We start from the raw sequence: 22,943 nt of genomic DNA on the forward strand, positions 1-22,943 counted from the left end.
AAAGGTCGCCACAACAACCGCATCAGTGTCTCTACTGTGTGGAGGCGCTTGAGAGGTTGGGGCCTGGTGGCAAGACGTCCTTGCAGAGGTCCAGTGTTGAACGCAGTGCATCGGCGGAACAGACTAAGATGGTGTCTGCAGCATCGCCGCTGGACACAGCAACAGTGGAGTGCAGTCTTGTTCAGCGATGAGTCCAGATTTTGCCTCCATGCTGCTGATAGGCGTCAACTGGTATGGCACAGAGGTGGGGAAAGGTATACATCATGCTGTATTCACCAGATCAATCGTTGGGGAGGACCCAGTGTGATGGTATGGGCCGCCATTTCCACCCGTTTCAGGACACCTCTGGTCGTCATCGAAGGCAATCTCATTAGTCAGCGTTATGTCAATGAAGTTTTGAGACCTCATCTGCTGCCATTTCTCCAGGCTCATCCTGACATCGCAGTTTTCCAGCAAAACAATGCTCGACCCTATGCTGCTCGCCTGACCACCAACTTCCCCCAGGAACAGGGTGTTGAAGTGATGCCTTGGATGCCTTATTCCCCTGACCTCAATCCCATTGGTCGACGTTTTGCATCGAGGAGATCAACGGCTGTCAATCGGCAAATGCTCATTCAAGGCTTGCAGCAGGAGTGGGACAGACTTCCCCAGAACCGCATCAGACGCCTGGTACAGAGCATGCGTCGGAGGTGTACAGCTGCATCACAGCTCAGGGAGGACACACACGATATTGAGGACTGCTGTCATTCTGTCCTTGACTGTTAGGAGTGTTGTGTCCATTCCTGTGTCATTTTGTTTTGACTGTATTCAGGTGCGTGTCTTTGTGTTGCAATTCTGTGACCTTTGTTGCACCACCCCTTGTGATGTTCATGCTTTTTGTTTTTTGTGATTGAGGCAACCTCTTGTTTATTGACATGTGTTTAGTAAAGATAGCTGGACTTTACATGTGTTCAAATATTTTTCATTTTTGCGTGGAGGATTTCAATGAGTGTCCTTCTAAAGATTTGATGTTGAGTACATATATATATATATACATCCCTCTCTGTGATCTTCTGGAAGTTGGACAGTCTGCAGACATAAATATTCATCTTCACATTTAAGAATGCACATTGGTGACACATCGGTACCTGGAGAACCAAATTTATGAGATATTCAAGTTTTGATGTAATACTTGACTTTGTGCCCAACGCCTTTGCTCTGCAGAACATTACTCTTGCATTTTGAAAGTGTTGAACCTATGGAAGTATGTGATTTCAGAAAGACTCAGAGATTCCAGACAGTTATGAGATGCATTACACCTTTGCCTTACCTTGCTGCCCTGGGCACCGTGAACGCCAAGTGAACCAGCAGAGCCAGGAGGACCTCGAGATCCGCGAGGGCCTGGTTGACCAAGAAATCCTGCTGAACCCTGCACACGGTGATACCAATTATCAGATGCACATAATGTACAGGCCAAAATCTCCAATTCTGCATAACCATAGCTGTGGTCATTGAAAAATATCGAATGGCCAATCATTTAAATACATATACGTATGCACTGCCTTGGGATAACATTAAGCAATTCATATGAGTAGACGCTCATTAAGATTAATTCATCCCATGGACCATTCGTTTTAATAAATATTATCTTACCTGGGATTGTGCAACATTAAGTTTTCATGAACATTTGCATATATATATATATGAATTTTATTATTGGCCTTTCGCTATTCTCCAAAATGAATGAAGGAGCTTGTGTATACATATATATATCTGGTACTACAGGTCGTAATTTGAAGGTAGATAAAATGCTTAAACTATGGCTCAGGTGAGGGTAGGTGAATCCCAGTAGGTCTGAAACAACCAGGGAATAATAACAGAGCAAAACAGTTCTTCAGAATAGGACATTATTTCCATATGGCGGCAGGTACCCGAGGATGAGAAGTTTCATGAAATGTATCCTTTTCAGGCCGATCACTCAGCGGTGAAGAATCAATTTAAAATATTAAATCTCGTATTTGGATCTTCATCTAAATCGAATCAGTTCTTCCTTGTCACACACAACCTGTCCACCAAGTTTCGTCCAAATCTGTCCATAACCTTTTGAGATATCCTGCTATATGTTGGTTTTGGCCCCATCTCCAAGTGGTGAAGAAACACTTAAAAAATTATAGTAGTCGGATCCGAATCCGGATCTTCATCAAAATCTAATCATTTCGTTCTTGTCACATACGCTACATCTCTGCCAAATTTCGTCCGAATCCTTCCACAACTTTTTGCGATATCTTGTTCACAGACAAACAGACAGACAGGGGTGAAAACATAACCTCCATCCATCTTTGGTGGCGGTGGTTAAAAATTAACCGACTTACTTATTTGGTCATCTACTGGAAGAGGTTAAGACTCTTCAACCTCCAGCCCTCACCATCAGCCATGACCTTTCCTGGGCTGACCCGCACTGCAAAGCTGGGCTCCAAAGCCCTCCGTCAATCCATGTCTTCCTTGGGAAATTAGTGGTGTTCAGTGTACAATGCCTTTATCTGTTTCTCATTGGAGTACTGCTCTCCACTATGGGCTGGTGCCCCCAACATCACATCAGTCTCTTCTGGATTATGTGGAATCTAAAGTTGTCAAAATTATTGGAATCTCCTGTGATGAGGCTGAAGCACAAGGTCTGTTGATCTGACGTCACAGGCACATCAGTGGTCTCTCTATTTTCCTCCATCTATTTTCTTACATTGCTCCCTCTGCTCTCTCGGTCCTCTGACCAATATGCAAGTATTCTTCTAGTAACACCTTCTTGATTAACCTTTCAAAATCCAGGCTGACTGTACACGTCAACTCTGTTATTCCTTGCTTCTCCCATCTATGGAGCCACCTTCCAGAGAATGAACTGTCTCACTCTCCGCAATGTTTGAGAGGGGCAGAGATAATAGCAAGTTGATGTACTTGATCATCACCAGAAAGTCAGTAAGTGCTTGGATGTTCACCATGATGACAACATGCAAAGATGGAGCAATTTTGTATGAGAACAAAGACTTAAAGGTAATACATTTCGAGCACCGAATGGCTTTCAGCTGGGACGAAGTAAATCATGCGAGCCGGGCCTTCGTATAACACCCTTTGAGGATAGGACAAGGCGAAGGAGGAGCAGGAAGAGAAGGGTTAGGGGGTATGAGGAAAGGGAGTTGAATGGGGGGAAATGAAGAATAGGCATCAAGGCATGTGGTAATGAAAGGGGTGATCCATTCTGGCAGAGGCTAAAAGTGTATGTAAAGGTAAATGTCCAGATAATGTAATGTATGTAAATGGTTATAGTGAATGTCCAGACATCTTCCCATGTAATGTTCACTCACCGTTGCACCGTTTGGTCCAAGAAAGTTGTTATCAACACCAGGTGATCCCTGATAAACAGAGCAGGATAACTTTTCAAGCATTTGTACTTCCAAAAGCACATATTCAAAGGTACATCTTCAGTGCATTGCATTTAATAATCTAGAAAGTCACTTACATGTTCGCCGATTGGACCTTTTTGTCCATCAAGTCCAGTCTTCCCTCTCGGACCTTGGGGTCCGTTAGGACCCAAGGCTCCCTCGGGGCCTTGAAAGCCCTGAAACCAATAAGAATGAGCAAAAGTAACTAACTATATCAATATACTGTAGAGCAATGTAGTCTCGTGGTCTGGCCTGGTTTCCCAGAGGTTGTGTGTTCACATCGAACTGAAAGCAACGGTATTAGGATGCAGATGCCAAGCTCCTGGAAACTAAGCTCGATATTCTCAAGGGAATTACCATGTGACTTTGTGATTGGCAATTAACAACTCATCCGGGAGACTAATGACCTCCAGAGAGAGGGCCTTCTAACAATCCACATGTTGTAGTTGACTTTTAATACTCTCAGGTACTAAAATTAAACCTGGGGATTAAAATACTGTCTCTGGAAAGGAAACGACTGAATTGGCTTTCCATTATCGTGGTATGACCAGCTTGGTACCTTGGTATATTTATCCTGATCATCACATTTCTTTATAGCAATGTGTACACATAACCATTATTCATACGAAATAGAATAAGCATGAAATAAATTACCTTAATTCCTGATGGCCCTGGTAAGCCTGATGACCCTCTTGGACCAATGGGACCCTTTAAAAAAAGAAAAGTAACAAGGTGAAGTGAGCAATCCGGCCACTCTTTCTCTACCATCGATGGCCCATGCAGAATTCAGACGTTAGGAGACATAAGTATATTTTTATTTTGATAATTGATTACAATACAATGAAATTGGGAGATAAAAAACGATTCAACGGTACATAGGATTTTCGGTTGGGATCACAGCATCATGAGGTAAGCCCGTCGATGGGAATTCCAAATTGGTTCACCTGATTACTACAACGAGAACGGCACTCATAGAGCACATCGTCTCGCCTAATATGTTCATTCTATTATGGCTCATATACCCGTATCATCCATGTACCCGATTATGTCACATACATTGCCATTATCCGTAGCTTTAATGATTATTAGGATATTTGTCAAACACTTATTTTGTGCACATTAAGGCTAAATTGTTTCAATGAAGGTGGAGATGAAAAAAATTCAAAGTATATTCCCCATGGCTGGTTAATCATATGTATGACGTTTCACATCGGTCTGTTATGCGGTTCTGGCGAAGAAGAATTTTTGTTTTTATATTCAATCCAATGTGGCCGCCAAACCACATGACCGATGATGTCATCTTATTATAATAGAGCAAACGTATATAGTTATGTATGTCGTTATATTTATATGCGATGGAAACGTCTTCATCTTCTTCAAATAAAATAACCATCCTCTTAATTAACCCTCCTAATTACGTTAAGACTGCTGAGACCCCTCAGACCTTTGACGACCCTTTAATTCCCCCAAGACCCTTCAGACCACCAAGACCTCAAAGACCCAAAACACCCCAAAGACCCAAAACACGCCAAAGACCCAAAACACGCCAAAGACCCAAAACACCCCAAAGACTCAAAACACACAGAAGACCCAAAACACCCCGAAGACCCAAAACACCACGAAGACCCAAAACACCCAGAAGACCCAAAACACCCCGAAGACCCAAAACACCTCGAAGACCCAAAACACACAGAAGACCCAAAACACCCAGAAGACCCAAAACACCCCGAAGACCCAAAACACCTCAAAGACCCAAAACACACAGAAGACCCAAAACACCCAGAAGACCCAAAACACCCAAAGGACCCAAAACACCCAGAAGACCCAAAACACCCCAAAGACCCAAAACACCCGAAGACCCAAAACACCCTGAAGACCCCCAAAGACCCTTTAGACCCAAAATACCCTTAAATACCCCAAATAATCAAAACACCCCAAAGACTCTTAAAAACCCAGAAGAAACAAAAGACCCTGAAGACCCAAAACACCCTTAAAGGCCCAGAGGATCCAAAAGACCTTGAAGACCCAAATGGCCCTGAAGACCGAAAACACCATGAAGACCCAAAAGACACCGAAATGGTCAAAGATGCCTACCCCTCTGAAACGACGTGTGGTGAGGCACGCGGAGCGCGCCGAGTCACACTAGTAAATATAATTCTTCACTCACCTTGGGTAGTAGATCAGATATATGAAGTTTCAGATTTTTCAGATAACAATTTTGATTCAACCAATTATGGCTGGAATAGCACTTCACCGATGACGGCATCGTTATCACCCTATATACCCTTTGGCAAGTTTATGACATGCCAAGTTTCTATTTTTTTCGTCGAGCAGTTTCGGAGAAGACGTCCAATTTTTTCCCTTTATTCCAATATGGCTGCCATACCAGGTGACCTATGATGTCACCCGTTATCAGTAAAATATTGTCCATGGGGATTCCCTCCTATATTTAAAGTTTCGCATTGATCGGACAAGCGGTTGCAGAAAAAAAATTAAAGAGAAAATATATAGACGTGGACACACAGACAGACAGTAGTTTTGGAATAGTCTCTCAACCCCTTTGAGGAAAGACAAAAAATAACATAATTATGGACAAGAAGAAGAAACGTGATAAGACGAGTAATAAACATGCCAGTGATGGTTGATGAAACAGAAGAAAAAAAATGTTTCTACTAGTGCAAACAAACATTATAAACTTATAAAAGCATAAAATTAATTTTTGCACAGTTAACCATTGATAAGAAACTTGAACAACCCCATTTGATATTGTCACGGGCAACAGCAGGCGAAGTGTTGGGTGGTACTATTGGAACCTATTAATGTTTTGAGGCAATGAAGTGAGAATCCATGAATTACTGGAATCTTGTAAGTGTGCAATGACATGTTTTCAAAAACTCTCCGTATTTCTTTTTTTACCACCTTCTAACCTAACATTTCACTGCTCAATGACATGTTCACACACATACTACGACTGCAAGGACTATGCACATTGGAATTCAGGTACAAGTCCAATATTCGTTGTAATAATCATAACTTAGGAATAATGTCAAAATAATTGTATTAGCTGAATTGAATTTTAAGAAAAGACAAATCCATTTACATCACATTTACGAATCTTCTTCTCCTCTTCCCTTTATAAGGGACTAGGGCATGCCCGTACTATATATATATCTAAAATTATATCCCCCCCCTCTATTTACATGAAATGGTTTGGTCCATTCGCAAAGCCAAAGCGAACGGCTTGCGAGTACGGTGACAATCCCCCCCCTCTATTTACATGAAATGGTTTGGTCCAAAGCGAACGGCTTGCGAGTACGGTGACAATCCCCCCCCTCTATTTACATGAAATGGTTTGGTCCAAAGCGAACGGCTTGCGAGTACGGTGACAATCCCCCCCCTCTATTTACATGAAATGGTTTGGTCCAAAGCGAACGGCTTGCGAGTACGGTGACAATCCCCCCCCTCTATTTACATGAAATGGTTTGGTCCAAAGCGAACGGCTTGCGGAGTTTGGTAAAGAAATCGCCATAGCGTGCACAAACGCACAGGAAAGCGAAAGAATCGCAAATTAGTTTTAATTAGTTTTAAAACATAGTTTAACGCCAACATAGCGGCAACATAGTTTGCCAACGTGAAATAAATGAATACGCTCTCAAATGTGCCGTCCGAGGCAGAGTCTGTTCGCCACGTTCGGCACACGTGATAACTCGCTGCTCTCTGATTGGTTGAATCGTTTTTTGGACATAGCTCGGTAACTACTTGTCCGATTAATATGAAACCTTGAAAAGGCACATCCTCGGGTCCCCAGCAATATACCTGGCAAGTTTCAAGTATATCGGACCCGTGGTTGTCGAGAAACAGCGGTCACAGACACACAGACATACAGACATACAGAGATTACTGGAATTGTAGATAGATGAGGTCCAATGGTACCAAGCTTCTGCACTGCCTTGACCACGATACTCCTCCACTCCCCTCTGTCCTCAGCCATCTCTCTCCATTCTCCAACCACCCCCACAGTACTGATATCCCTCTTCACACAATCCTCCCAACTAAACTGCAGTTTACCTCTGTTCCTGCAGTCCATGCATGGATTGGATCTCGTTACTACCCTTACTTCTGAAAAAATCTACAACTGAAGATTGATTAAATCTACAATTCTACAAATTCTACAATTCTACAAAAAAAATCTACAACTGAATCTGCTGAAGATTTAGAAGATAATTTAGAAGATGATGATGTAGAACATGAGCACCTTGCTCCTCCAACCTATCCACTCTCTGCCATTCTCTCTTCCCCCCCCCCCCCCCCCCCCCATCTGCCCTAAGTGTCCAGCCCATCTCAGCCGGCGTTTCAATTTCATGAATATCAAGCAATATTATTTATGCTCAAATTCCAGAAAATACAAGGGTACACTAAGTTGGAATAAGATAATCATGCCTGTTAAGGATCGTGGACACCCAATTGTGAGACATCTAATCGAAGACCATGGAATCTGATGAATGATCTTGATGTTTGATGCATCCATAATAAATAGTCCTGAGTGGCCTGACGGTCATCTCTTGAGGTTGTAGTTCAGACCTCCGCTGATTTGGGGGAACACCACTGAAGACCCTTAATCCCCTGGGAGGCCCCCTGATCTGAAATCGAAAAATCTAAGACCGAGCGATCCTGCGGTCTATTGAAGGGCTGTATCGGGCTTCAAAGCAATCGGTTAGTAAATGATGTTTCAGGGGGTGACCCCCCTCCCTCCCGGGAGCACCCATGATCCGAACTCGGAAAATTGAAGCCTGAGTGATTGTGACCTTTTGACCTCAAAATAGTTTACCTTTGACCTTTTGACCTCAAAAATAGTTGCTTTCCCAATTCAGTGATGCACTATGCAATTGCTGTTTAATTATAATCTTAATAGGATGAAAATTGATGATTTTTCAGATGAAAACTGATGATTTACTAAGTTTGACATTGAGTTAACCTTTGACCTTTTGACCTCAAAAATACTTGGTTTCCAAATTTGTTGACCCAATATGCAAATCCTGTTCCATTTTCAAGTCAATTGGATGAAAAATGATAATTTTAGAAATCTGACCTAAAGATGACCTTTGACCTCAAAATCAATAGGCTTCTTCGTTGGGCCGAAACTTGGTGGATAGGTTTGGTGTGGGACAATGAAGAAATTATTCAATTTTGGTGAAGATCCGGATCCGGACTCAGATCGGAGAATTTTTTAAAAGTGATTCTTCACCATTGAGATACTGAGCTAAAAACGATATATAACACGATATTGGGGGTGTGACAAGGAAAAATTGATTCAATTTTGGTGACGATCTGGATTCGGATCTGATAATTTTAAAAGTTATTCTTCACCATTGAGAGATGGGGCTAAAGACGATATGTAGTACAATATCTCAAGTTATGGATGGGTTCGGAAAAAACTTGGTGGAGAGCTTGGCTGTGACAAGAGTGAATCGATTCGATTTTTGGTGAAAATCCAAATCCGGAATCAGATGGGAGCATTTTTTTTTTAAATTTCTTTAAGTGATTTTTCATCATTGAGAGCTGGGGCCAAGAACGATATACAGCATGGTATTTGAAAACGTTTTGGAAGTGTTTGACAAAACTTGGTGGATGAGTTGATTAGTAGACAAGAACAAGCCTAATATGTTTTAATTGGTTTCGGTCTGGATCCAGATCAGGCCTATCAGTAGGATACAAAACGTAAACCATTCAGCCTGGTGGGGGTATGCTCTCTACCGAGTGCCGTTCTAGTTTCTGGTGTTTCAAAACGGCTGGAAGTAGAAAGAAATTATAACCGCTTGACAAACTTATGGCAGGACGGGGATAAAACGACCAATTGGTGTTGGAAGCTCTTGCCGCCACCTCAAAGTACAAGCCCTAATGCCTAAGTCACACATAGGCGGATATTTTGGCGACTACTGGCGATTTCGGGCGGTCAAATATGGTCAGGCGGCAGTATGGCGACTGCAGGCGGCCACATTGCGACTGCATTGCGACGACGCCCCGAGTGGGATGGCGACTGTCGAAGATCGACGACGACTGCATTGCGGATGCACGGCGGCAGCGTGGCGACAGTCTGGCGGCTAGATTACGACCGATGGCGGATCGCGGCGACTGCATTGGGGCCGGGTGGCGGTTTACTCCGACGTCCGCAAGACTGCAATAAGACCGCCGGCGATTGGAGACGATTCACACAACTTTTTAAATCTTTATTTCTCTATTTTACATTTCACTTTATTCATTTCAATGATGTATGACATGAAGCATAAAGATGTTTGATGTACAATAAGAAAGTTAATAAAGATGTATCATTGTAATGTAATAATCAAACTTTTCTGCAGGGAGAGAGAATGGAAATAAAGTCCAACAAAGTATTTCCACTGGTCCCAAGTCCCATAAATAAAGTTTCCAAAGGACCAAAGTCCCAAAAATAAAGTTCCCAAAAGTCCCAAGTCCAAACAATAAAGCCATATCCTTGTCGGCACCACAGGACCTCACTCCACGGAGACCCTCACACCATCCTGTCTTGCCATGGATCGTGGTATGTCGTAATGCAGTCGCCAGGCAGTCGTATCTCTGTCGCCAGTGGCCGTAACTCGGCCGCCACGAGTCCTACTGCTGTCGTCGTCAGTCTCCCATAGCCGCAGGGGAGACGTGGCAGTTCTTCTGTAGTCGATATGCAGCCGCAACAGTGTCGGCCCGTAGTCGGGAAGATGCCGCAGGAAGGCCGTATGGCATTCGCATCTCTGCCGTGCTAGCTGGTGGGGCGATGCTGGGGCGATTGCGGAAGACTATGAGCGACTGGGTTGCGGCCGCTTTACGCTCTTATTACGGATACCGACGACAGCATGGCGGTTCCATCATGACAGCATGGCGGATTTTTTTCGAGTGCGACTGAGCGCGCCGTTTTTAAACATTTAAAAATATATTTGGCCCCTTTGCGGCTCTTGCCGACTGCAGCCGACCTGGGGAGGAAAACCACGACTACAGGCGACCGTCCATTACGGTTTCATTACGATTGTCGGCGGGTGGTGGCGATTTTTCCAGTCGCCAGTAGTCGCCGACAAATCCGCCTATGTGTGACATAGGCATTATTCTTCCAAAGGCAAAATGCTGGTAGGCTGTAAAGCTGGCATGCATCAGGGCTCACAACAGGGAAGAGCTGAAAATCTAGAAAAAACATAGCTGGGCAAGCCCCATGGCAAATTAAACTGAACAGAGGGTGCAACTGTCATATCAAACAGCCTCAAAAGTCAAACTCACAAGAGAAGCAGGGATGTTGGTTCAGGTGGTCAAAGGCATAGAAGACAACTCAGCATCACAAGTCAACACACCTTTCATTCATTATTATCAAAGCTCCTGGCATACTCTCCTGATGGATGCTAGTTTCACAATCTTTTTATATTTATACATTGGTCGAAAGTTCATGCAGATCAGGCTTGTAGATAAATCAGATTACCGGACAAAGACACAAGTAGACTTCGTTGAATGTTAACATTCACTACAAGCACATTTGTACACGATGGTCAAGCACATATATGATATGGAATGCTGAATTATCGACACCATCGGATATCTTCCGAAGTAATGGGAGCACTTCAGTAATGCTGTGGTTTTTTTTTTTAGCATGGCCAAGTCTCAAACGTTGTAACAGCACACCGCAGTTTAATTTTACAACACCACAATCATTTTCATAGGTGCTCTCCCCCATTGAAAAACAATGAAACTTCTTATTCTTCTTGTTTCGTATCCAGCACATGCGCTGCGAGTAGCATCATTGGCTGAGAGTGCGGTTGTGGCCGCTGCTGCAATGCCCTCTGTAGCTTATTTGTGGCATTGATGGCATTAGCAGGTTAAAATTTATCATTGAATTGAATTAAATAATGATTAAGGTCAAATTAAATTAAGAGGTTAAATTAAATAATGATTAAGATCAAATTAAATTAAGAGGTTAAATTAGAGGATTAAGATCAAATTAAATTAAGTGGTTAAATTAGAGGATTAAGATCAAATTAAATTAAGAGGTTAAATTAGAGGATTAAGATCAAATTAAATTAAGAGGTTAAATTAGAGGATTAAGATCAAATTAAATTAAGAGGTTAAATTAGAGGATTAAGATCAAATTAAATTAAGAGGTTAAATTAGAGGATTAAGATCAAATTAAATTAAGAGGTTAAATTAGAGGATTAAGATCAAATTAAATTAAGAGGTTAAATTAGAGGATCAAGATCAAATTAAATTAAGAGGTTAAATTAGAGGATTAAGATCAAATTAAATTAAGAGGTTAAATTAGAGGATTAAGACATTAAAATTAAATAACGAGGAAATATCAATGACGGAATCTCAGGATAGAAACATGATGGACATGGAAACATAGATTACTTGTTTTTTAATACATGGGCTGAGGCTCGTAATAGCGCTGACACACACACACACGCACACACACACACACACACACACACACACACACACACACACACACACACACACACACACACACACACACACAAACTATAAAAACACCTAACACAGCCACCTAGCTTGGGGGAAGTGCTGTCACTACCATCACTTCCTGGGATACTCTGGGTACCAGCGATGTCATAACAATGGCACCACTTTTCCTCGCCTTACTCAGCGGAGAATTTCCTCCTCTCCATGGATTCCATCCGATGGGGATTGTCCGTGCTATACCTTTTCAAGCGAGGAAGCAGCACATACCATTTTTAAAAGTCTTTGGTTTGACTTGAACTGGTCCAAACCGAATGGGTGTTTTTTAGTGGCAGTATGCACCTTAACACAAATACATAACTTGGGTTACCACTCCTTCCCATTCATAGTGTATACCGCTCCTTTCCTATGCCATCACGAGGCGCTGCATGACGTCATTGCCGGGCACCGAAGGGGCTGCTGAAAGGGAGTACTCGGTTTTCACTCTGGTTTCTTGTTTTCTTGTATGTTTGTTTGTTCGGGCAATATCTCAGCCATCTTTTGAGATAAGAAGCGGAAATTTCAGCACAATAGTGAGCAAGTGCTTTGGCAAAAACTGTATTTTTCGTTTTTTGATTCATCAATTAATTGATTAGTTACTTCATTATTATCGATTAATTAACAACAACACCAACATGCATTTTAAGGCCATGTTCCCTGCGAGAGTGGGGGTTAGCCTTGCGGTCCCCATGACAATCTTCTCCATTTTGCCCTATTTTCTGCATCTCTCCTTGCCCGCATTTCTTCTTCCACCATCTTTAGCCAAGTCTTTCTCGGTCTTCCCCGTCCGCTACTTCCTTCTACATTAATTTCCATCACTCTTCTCAACCAGTCACCTTCATCCTTCCTCAACACATGACCAAACCATCTCAACCTGTTCCTCTTCACAGCATCAATCACAGGCAATATTCCCATCATCTTTCGCAATTCATCATTTGTCTTCCTCTCTCTCAACGATACTCCGCACATCCATCGAACCATTCGCATTTCCACCCTTTCCAGCCTTCGTTGCTGCTCTACGTTCATTACCCATGTCTCGCTCCCATAAATCATAACACTTCTCACACATGCAGCATACACCTTTCCCTTCAGCTTCAGCGACACTCTCCTCATCAGCACGCCACTCAGTTCCCGAAACGTCTTCCATGCACATCTCACTCGAGCAACCGTTGCCGAGTCTGATCCACCTTCCCCATTCAACATGTCTCCGAGGTAGCAAAATGTTTTCACACCTTCCAGCTTCACGCCGTCTCCAAGATCCAACTCAACATATCCTCCATCTGCAGCTCCCTCTGTGCACACCTTACATTTGAATGTAGCTGCCACACTGGTAAATGACCCTCTCAGACCACTACATTTTTGATGAACCCACTCAGCGCACATTGTACATTGAATGGAGTTCACTCCGACACCCTTCCTGCACACACCACACGGCCACTTCCCAGTTCTTTCCACCTCACCACATGCTTTACCACTTGCCATCACCTTTGTCTTTCCGATATTCACCTTCAGACCTTTTGTCTCCATACATTCCTTCCACTTGTTCATCTTTTCCTTCAGTCCATCCATACTTTCCGCAATCAACACCAGATCATCTGCACACAACAACTCCCACGGTAAACCCTCCTTTACGTTCTGAGCCAGCACCTTCATCACAGCTACAAATAGTAGTGGACTTAGTACCGACCCCTGATGCACTCCCACCTTCACCTCAAACTCACCACTGTTCCCATCCTTCGTCCTTACAGCTGTGCGCTCTTTGGTACATTGCCATCACTACTCTGATCAACCATTCCTCCACTCCTAACTTCCTCAATGCCCATGTCAATACTTTGCGTGGAACCCTATCGAATGCTATCTCCAGATCAACAAACCCAAAAAACAACTTCTTCCTCTTCTCCATGTACTTCTCCTGCAACTGCCTCACAATGAAAAGCGCATCTGTTGTTCCTCTTCCTGGCATAAATCCAAACTGCATTTCGTCGATCTTCACTTTCTTCCTTATCCTCCTCTCCAACACCCTTTCCAATACCTTCATTCCACGCTCCAATAACTTTATCGCTCAGTACGAGCCACACTCCAGAGGGTCACCTTTCCCCTTGTATAGAGGGACGAGGGTACTGAGTTCCCAGTCCACTGGAATGCGGCCTTCTTTCACCACCAGATTACAGATCTCTGTCATTCTCTTCACACCTCACTAACACAAGTGCGAAAAGTGGTTTTTCAACACTATCACAAGTGCAAAAAGTGTTTTTTCCAAACTAATACAAGTGCAAAAGTGGTTTCCTGCACCAACACAAGTGCAAAAAGTGAATCTAAACCACCTCTCTAATCTCTAATCTAAACCCACAAAAAACCACCTCTAAAGGTGGTTTTTTGTCATTCTCTTCACACCCCAACTTCCTGCTGCCTTCAACATATCTCCCACAACTCCCGTCGGCCCTCCCGCTTTTCCACTCTTCATTGCTTTTATTGCTTCCTCAACTTCCTTCTCAGCTATCGTCTCTGCCAGTCCTAAAACTGGCTTACTCTCTATGTTGCCATCCCATTCATTCTCTGTATTCAACAGCATTTCCATATGTCTTTTCCATCTTCCTTTAATTCCATCTGGGTCGACAACGATTTGTCCCACTTCATCCTTCAAGCAACTCACCCCCATCACATCACACCTCTCTTTCGCTATGTGCTTTGCAATCCTGAATACTGCTTTCTGACCCTCTTCCGAATCCAAGCGTTCTCCGAACATTTTCCTACATGCCTCCTGCGCCTTTGCTACCTCTTTCTTTGCAGCCTTCCTGGCTGCCTTATAACTTTCATGCTCTGCTGTTTCTGCTCCCGTACCCTTCGCCTTCTGCCACTCCTTGAACTTCTTCCTCTTCTCGTCAATCCTCTTTCCAACTTCATCATCCCACCACCATGTTTCCGAGTGCCTCGGTGGTCCTTTTGTCCATCCGCATACCTCACCAACGGCTCCCAACAGACTAGCTTTCATTGACATCCAACCACTTTCAAGCTCAACCACATCATCCTCTACCCTACTCAGCCTCTCTTTTAATGCCTCCCTTACTGTCACCTCTTTCAACCTCCACACCTTCATTCTTGGTTGGTACTTCACCCGCCGAGCTCTCCTCGCACCTTTCACCCTTATGTCGCAGACAACCAAGTGGTGCTGTGAAACAGCCTCCTCCCCCGGGATCACCTTTGTGTCCCGGAGGTGCCCCCTATCTCGCCTACGCACCATCAGGTAGTCAACGGTTGTCGTCCACCCACCTGACGTGTATGTAACAAGCTTATTATCCTCTTTCTGGAACTGAGTATTACAAATCAACAAATCAGCTCCATCAGCAAACTCCAAAATCCTTTCACCTTCTCCATTTCTCACACCATATCCGTAACCCCCATGAACTCCCTCAAAACCATCCATACTCCTTCCCACACGTCCATTCAGGTCTCCTCCCACCACGGTCACGGGGTTCCTCGGGCGAGTGAAGCGTACTTCGAGCTCTCCACGGCATCGAAGTTTAAGTGTTTTCCCATTCTTGTCTTTGTCAAATTTCCACTGGTTATTTTGCTTTGTACGTGTTATTGTGTGTTTCTGGTTGGTATTTGTTTGTAATTCGTACAAACTTGTGTGTAGTTAATCGTTTTCTGGGTCGTACCTCGTGCGCGGCCTGGTAACAAATGACAAAACCTTTGCATGAATTTGTAGAACAACATCTAGATTCTAGACAACATCACGGTTCAACAAACACCACAAACCCAAGCTAAGGTTAAATCTAACATGCAGTACAATTTTAAAATATTCGTCGTTGATTTGAGCTTGCATCACAAGTAAAATACAATTACTTACATCAGATCCAGGTAATCCAAGGCCTCCTTCGGATCCTTGCCTTCCCTGCACAATAAACATCAAATCATTTAATATCAGTGCGATGCAAAACTCTCTTTACCACAATTTACCTTCATCTATTTCATGATGATATTTTTGACTAGTTGTGCAATTCTCATTATTTCTGTATTTTAAAGGTTCAACAAACTACATCATTAGAATTTTATTGTGAAATATCTGTGGCAATCATCTTGTTGATTTGTGTGAATTTATCCTTTTGAAAGTAGGCACATGAGATGTTGGGAATCTTATCGGAAATGCCCTCTGCGCTCCCTTCAGCAACTTTGTTTCAATGTACATGTCATAAATAAAGGTGTGCTGCTCGATGTTAAATTACCTCATTATTTTCAATACCTGTAAAATAAAATAAAATTGCGTAACAGGAAATCTAAAGAAAATTTGAATTTTATTCACAACTATTACTAAGAAAATCTCAGCATGATCAAATGTTGCCCTTTCTATGGTCCACCCTGTATAATTAGAAGAAACGTTTTCTTCTTTCTTCTTCTTTAATGGCCACAATTATTCCCACATTCTTCCTGGGCTGGTATTAATAGAAAGAACACTTTTTTTATATTCTTAAAAATATTTGTGAATTATTATTTATAGACACTTGTATTGAAAAATAAAAAGAAACGTTGTGTACCTTGTGTTATTGTATGGCATTTAGAGAACTTTTAAAATGCCCCTCTTATCTTTGTTTTTTTATGACAATGATTATAGAGTTTCCTTTAAGGTTATACAATTCGTCATATTATTAAAATTATAAATTCCATACTTTTCACATCATTTGCTTAAACACATCCCCTACAATTTTACTTCTCACCACGCCCCCTTCAACCATACTATGACAGGGCTGTAACTCACACAGTGTAGTGTGTGTGTGTGTGTGTGTGTGTGTGTGTGTGTGTGTGTGTGTGTGTGTGTATATATATGTTTTGTATTGACGTCTTGCATACTGTAAGTCCTGCATGTCCCAGACGGCCTCGATCTCCAGGGATCCCCGGCTTTCCCTGGGAAGTAAATAAATAAAAACACTTATAAGTTATTTTGACCAACAGTTCAGAATATCACATTCTCAATGAACATTTCTGCATTTCAGTATTCATGTTCATTTCACAGTAGTGTGGTATTTCTGCATCTCGTGACTCCATTATGTCTTCATCCTCCTTCAGGGAGGGGAGGTATATTGTTTTTGATAAGTTTCTTTCTTTCCTTCTTACTTGCTTTCTTCCATTCCAATAAATTACAACTACACAACATTACATCATTTCTGATTCAATCCCATACAAATTTAGCAAGGGGGTACTTTGTTTTGATACATCCAAACCCCCCCTTTTTTATTCTTTTTTTTTTACTTACGGCCCAAATTTCCATTTTAATGGATTAAAGGTGAAACACTAAAAGTCACACACTTCCTTATACTGTAGTTGAGTCGATAGAGATTAATTTTGACAAAAATGTGCTTTTGAACAGTCCATAGATGCCGAACGGGAAATATAGAAAAAATTGGATTCCTATCCTTTTAGGGATGATACAGGGGTCAAAATTAAAAACCACTTGTTTTTTTATACACACACACACACACACACACACACACACACACACACACACACACACACACGCACGCATAAACACACACATGTGGAGGTGGATACCTTGATACCTGATGGGTGTCTGTCTGTTCAATCTCCTGAAACCCACCCACTTGTGGAGATAGCAGCCAACAACAGCAACATACATTCACATACACATACAGTATAGATGCACACACACACACCTATATATATACACACACACACACACACACACACCTATATATATACACACACACACACACACACACACACACACACACACAGTGTAAATCAAAAATAAAAGCAAATACATGGCTCATTGTACGCACCTTTCTTCCAACTTTTCCCATGCCTCCCTCGGGGCCGGGCACACCCTTAAAATAGAGATGTAGAGAAAGCAATTACAAAGTACCGTATATAATATTTTTCAAAAAATTATATTATTATTCAACAAATTGCATTTGTTGCAAAAACTACTCTATAATATTACTAGGAATTACAAAGCTGGTTTATAATGATTACTGTTACTGTTGGCAGCAGTTTTTTTATTATTATTATTATAATTTGGAGTACTATACAACAAATAATTATATAACTGATCCAAGGGTCGGAGAGGAAGGGTTTATTAATTAATGAGGTGATGCCATGTATAACACATAATTGGTTCATGGATAAAAATACAATCGAAAAAGGGAATATACGTTGATTGGATTTTTGAAAATATAAATAACGAATTCTAAGTGATTAGAAAAATTCCAACATAAAATACGAGGGAGGAGAAAATGTCAAAAAAGGTGACTAAGAAATGGGAGATATAAAGAAGTGAAAAAATATATAGAGGAAGAGATAGCTATGGGTCTTCGGTAAAACGATAACGCATTACTGAGTTTATCCTCAAAGGAAAAAACGTCTTTTCGCCTCACCTAAGTGAGGAAGAAACTTTCTTCACACCCCTTATATTTATGATAAAATGAGCACATAACCACGAAATACATATATGCAGGTTAAATCAGGTAGAGGTTCAAATAAATGTTTTGATTGTTGTTCACCGCACCTCTCCTATGCCATCTCCAGGCGCTGCATAACGTCATTGCCGGGCCCCGAAGGGGGCTTGGCAATGACGCACGCTGAAAGGGAGTACATACTCGGTTTTCACTCCGGTTGTTTGTTTGTTTGTTTTCCTGTTTGTTTGTTTGTTTGTTTGTTTGTGTTTGTCCGGGCGATATCTAGGCCATCATTTAAGCTAGGAAGGTGAAATTTGGGGACAATAGTGAGCAAGTACTTTGTCAAAAACGGTATTTTGGATTAGTTACTTAATTATTATCGATTAATTAAGTACTTATTTATTTCCTTTCTCTTCTGGCCATTATCTCAGGCACCTTTTGAGTTAGGAAGCTGATATTTGGACATGCCAATGACCAGGTTATTTGGCTGTAAAGGGTATTTTTGATTTATTGATCAATCAATTAATCGATTAATTATTCGATTAATGACTGAATTAATTATTTTTTTTAAGTTACAGATTCGGATGAAATGGTGGTGGTTTATTTGTTATATAAGCGAATTGATTAATTATTTAATTTTTTATGATTATTATTTATTTCTTTTCATTATTAGTCATTTATTTATTTTCTTTCTCATCTGGGCAATATCTCAGGCACCTTTTGAGCTAGGAAGCTGATATTTTGACACGACAGTCACCAAGTGATGTGGCTATAAGGATATTTTTGATTTATTGCTTAATCAATATTACATTTTTTGGGGGGGATTAGTGACTTATTTAATTAATTTTCAAAAAGTTACAGTTTCGGATGAAGTACTATTAGCCAATTGATTAAGAAAATAATTTATGATCATCATTTATTGATTTTAATTATGCAATTAACCAATCAATTATTGTACACCTCTCTCACCCAATACAGTCTCTATGAGCTGCACGTTGGTATTGCCGGGCGCCAAAGGCGTTTTTTGGCGGATATTTAATTATTTGGCATGGGGGCGGTGTACTTTGAATGTATCTGTACTTGTTTTAGTTTTAGCCAGTCTCAGAACGTCTAAGTCATTTTTCAGTTGTATGTTGTTTTATTAAATGAGGTTATACAGTGCAGATATGAGGTAAGGCAAACAATGAACCTCTTTGGGATAGTATTGGGGCATTACAAAGTTGCAACATGATTATTTTGCATTTATTTGCTGAAAAGAAGAAAGGATATATGATTATTTCAGAACCAGAAATGAGTTTTCTTAGAGAATAGCATTACTCAATTGCTCGATGAGAGAGAGATGAGCGAATAAGGGATGATATGCATGCAGATACTATATTTGATTTCAATATTATGAATCATCAATCATTATGCATATGATAATTTTAAAAGCTCAATAAAACCGGACAGGGTTTTTATTCCCCTCTCTACAAGTCGAGGCTCTTGGAAGAGCAAAGTGACAGAGCATATGGACTGACAGTCGGGTGATGAGGAAACTCTTGGACACAATGTACAAGGTTATTAACAAAAAAGAAAAGAGGAGAATTAGGAGGGAAGAAAACAACACAACCCAAAGTTTATAGGGTTGGATTAGGAAGGGTTAGTCTGAGCAGTAAAGATTAATCTATAGCTATAAATGTTGATCTTTCTGTCTGTCTGTCTGTCTGTCTGTGCATTACATATACACTCCTACACCTCTGGACGGTTTTGGACCAAATTTGTCATAGAGGTGAAAGGTTGTACCGGCCAGGTTTTAGCGGGGTTAGCAGCTCCTTTGGCTGCTGGGAATCCCCCACGAACCCCCAGGAAAAATGATGGGGTATACTTTCTCGCTGTTGCAGTTGGTTTGAATAGCGCCACCTTTGGTGAAGTAGAGTGCTACATGTTGGATTGAATTTCCCTGGACATCTACCTGACTGTCATTTTTCTGTGGCTATTGTCACCACCACCATGGCTAGCTTTTGCCATCACTTGGGGGATGGGTACTTTTGCTACTTGTACATAAATATGGGGAATGACATGAGATAGTGGTTCACTGAACAACTGGAAGGAAGAGTGGGATCGTGCAGCACCTCAAAGACGGTTACATATATGGGAGAAGTGAGCAACAAAAGAGTTGAGTACCGTAACACACTAATACCTATACCTGCATCTGAGTATAATTATGGAAAGTATGCAGGTATAGGTGTTAGTGTGTTACGGTACTCAGTGATGCTCATCTGCACAATGCACTTGTTGCTCCACAAACCCCCCTTGTTTGTCCTTTTCTCCTCTATCTTCTGATGTGGATTTTTCTTTTTCTTTTTGGAATGAAGACATTATCCTCACCACCACCAAACATACTATATCTTTAAAAAAAACAACTAATTGTTACATGCTTGGCTGTTCATGCATTGTCAGCTCCTGGTTTGTGGGGCTTCACTTGTCAGCTAACATGTAATATGTTTGTGACGTAATACTGGGTGAGTACGCGACGCAATAAATGGGCAGAATTTGGAGTCGAGTTGGATAGAATTGCTTTTTCCTGCATCGACATGCAGGTATACTTGTATTTCCTCTGTGTACACTCACTTGATCTCCTGTTTGACCAACTTCTCCCATGGGACCCTCGAGCCCAAGGTGACCCTGTAAAGCAAAATCAGCTAGGATTTATAATCATTATAGCAGGCCAGGGCTTCTCTTTGGTAACTCAAGAATGAAGAAATAACTTGAAGAAGAAGAGCTGCCTGCATGTTCAGGAGGGAATGCCTCACAGGACCTGGGTTGTGTATGCAGATGAACCTACCCGAGCCAGGATATCCAGATCACATTAAATATATATATATATATAAAATCAAAATTAAAATTTAACAGCATCTAATTACAGTCATAATTGATTATCACTTTAAAATCGATAGTTCTCTTCATATACCCTACTCATTGAAATATGGAAAAGCCTCGTCCCCTAAGCGGTTCTCCCATCATTGTGGTTCCTCTGTCTCCTTGAAAGACAACCTCTTAAAAGTCTGGAAAGCTTCACATTCAGATCATAGTCATAGTGATTATGTACATATCCCCAACAATTGCAAGCTCATCATCTCCACAGCCAAAGCCACATTTACCCAGCAGACCTCTGACAATCTCTCCTATCTCCCCAGCAGCAGTCAAGTCTTCTGGGCTTTGGTCAAGCGCATCTACACCAACTTCTGTGAGCCTTCTTTTCCTCTTCTCAACAACCCTGGTGGCTCCATCTCCAGGTCTTCTAAATCGAAAGCCAACACCTTTGTCTTTCAGTTTGCAGTCAAATCTACTCTGGATGACATCAATAGAACTCCTGCCTTTCATAAATCCAACTCCCACATACCCATCATCAAATTTTCTACTCACAGTGTTCCCCAGACCCTGTTCTGCCTTGTCACAAACAAGCAACATGTCTGGACAGCATTCCTGATGTTGTCCTCACATGCTGCGCTCTCCTGTTTTCTCCAAGCTTTTCAACCTCTCCTACTGTATCGGTATTTACCAAACATTCTGGAGGCATGCCTATGTCTGCCCTGTCGCAAAGAAGGGCAATATGTTTGATCCCTCCAAATACCGCCCAATCGCCTTGGCCTCAAATATCTGCAAAATCATGGAGCCTCTCATCAATAATCAACTTTTAACCCACCTTGAATCCTGCTCTCTTCAATGACGACCAATATGGCTTCCACAAAGTCAGGTCTACTTATGAACTCCTGGCTGAAGTTGCCCCAAAGACCCCAATGTATGGCATTCAGCCTCAGCTAATATCCTGTTTTTTCAGCTTTGTCGCTGGAAGATCTCTCTCTACCTGCATTGATTGTGCCCTCTCTGACCCCCACCACATTCATTTGGATGTCCTGAATCAAAGTTCTGTCATCTCACCCTCCCTCTTTCTTCTTCTCATCAGTGATCCCCTCACAACACTGTCTATTCCTTTGCTAATGACTCAACCCTCAACTCCTCTTCCAGGTATAGATCCCAGAACACCTCTTCCCAGTCGATAGCTGCTAATTGTCTCTCAACTGTTGCCTCCATCAGTCGTGATCTCAATGTCATCCTCCGATGGGGCTACGACAATCTTGACTCTTCAGTCCAAGAAATCAATCAATCAGTCCAAGAATCAAACCCTTCTTATATTCAGCAGGATCAACACAGCCACCCCTCGAACAGTCTTCCTCAATTAATACGCTTGGTGTTACCATTTCCGGCAATCTCTCCTGGCAGCCTCATATCCTCAATATAATCAAATATGCCTCCAAAAAACTTAGTGTCCTCATCAAAGCTCACAAGTACTTTGACTCCTATCAGCTTCTCACCCTCCACAAATGCCAAGTCAGACCGATGATGGAATACTGCTCCCATGTCTGGGGAAGCGCTCCTCCATCAGTCATCATGATTTTGGATCACATCCAAACCAAGGCCGTCTGATTGATTGACGATCTTACTTTGTTTATCCATCTCCAAGCTTTGGCCCACCATTGAACAGTCTCTTGTCTGTGCCTCTTATGTCACTGCTACCAGTCAGTGCTTTAGCAAACTCTCCCTTCCTCTTCTTCTCACCCTATTCGTAACACCC

General features: G+C 41.8%; 1 protein-coding gene across 1 annotated transcript in view; it reads right to left on the minus strand.

Moving 5' to 3' along the window:
* LOC137433434 (uncharacterized) overlaps nucleotides 1–22,943 on the minus strand; it is a 232,225-nt gene that overhangs the window by 127,019 nt on the left and 82,263 nt on the right. Inside the window, exons 14-21 of the mRNA XM_078785841.1 lie at nucleotides 20,939–20,992; nucleotides 17,714–17,758; nucleotides 16,767–16,820; nucleotides 15,769–15,813; nucleotides 4,068–4,121; nucleotides 3,491–3,589; nucleotides 3,336–3,383; nucleotides 1,310–1,408 (exon numbers count right to left, since the gene is read on the minus strand). Of these exons, the coding sequence (XP_078641967.1) occupies nucleotides 1,310–1,408; nucleotides 3,336–3,383; nucleotides 3,491–3,589; nucleotides 4,068–4,121; nucleotides 15,769–15,813; nucleotides 16,767–16,820; nucleotides 17,714–17,758; nucleotides 20,939–20,992 (498 nt within the window). The remainder of the gene's footprint in view (nucleotides 1–1,309; nucleotides 1,409–3,335; nucleotides 3,384–3,490; nucleotides 3,590–4,067; nucleotides 4,122–15,768; nucleotides 15,814–16,766; nucleotides 16,821–17,713; nucleotides 17,759–20,938; nucleotides 20,993–22,943) is intronic.

The sequence above is a fragment of the Myxine glutinosa genome, chromosome 10, assembly GCF_964187855.1.
Source record: "Myxine glutinosa chromosome 10, kmMyxGlut1.1, whole genome shotgun sequence".
Taxonomy (NCBI): Eukaryota; Metazoa; Chordata; class Myxini; order Myxiniformes; family Myxinidae; genus Myxine; species Myxine glutinosa.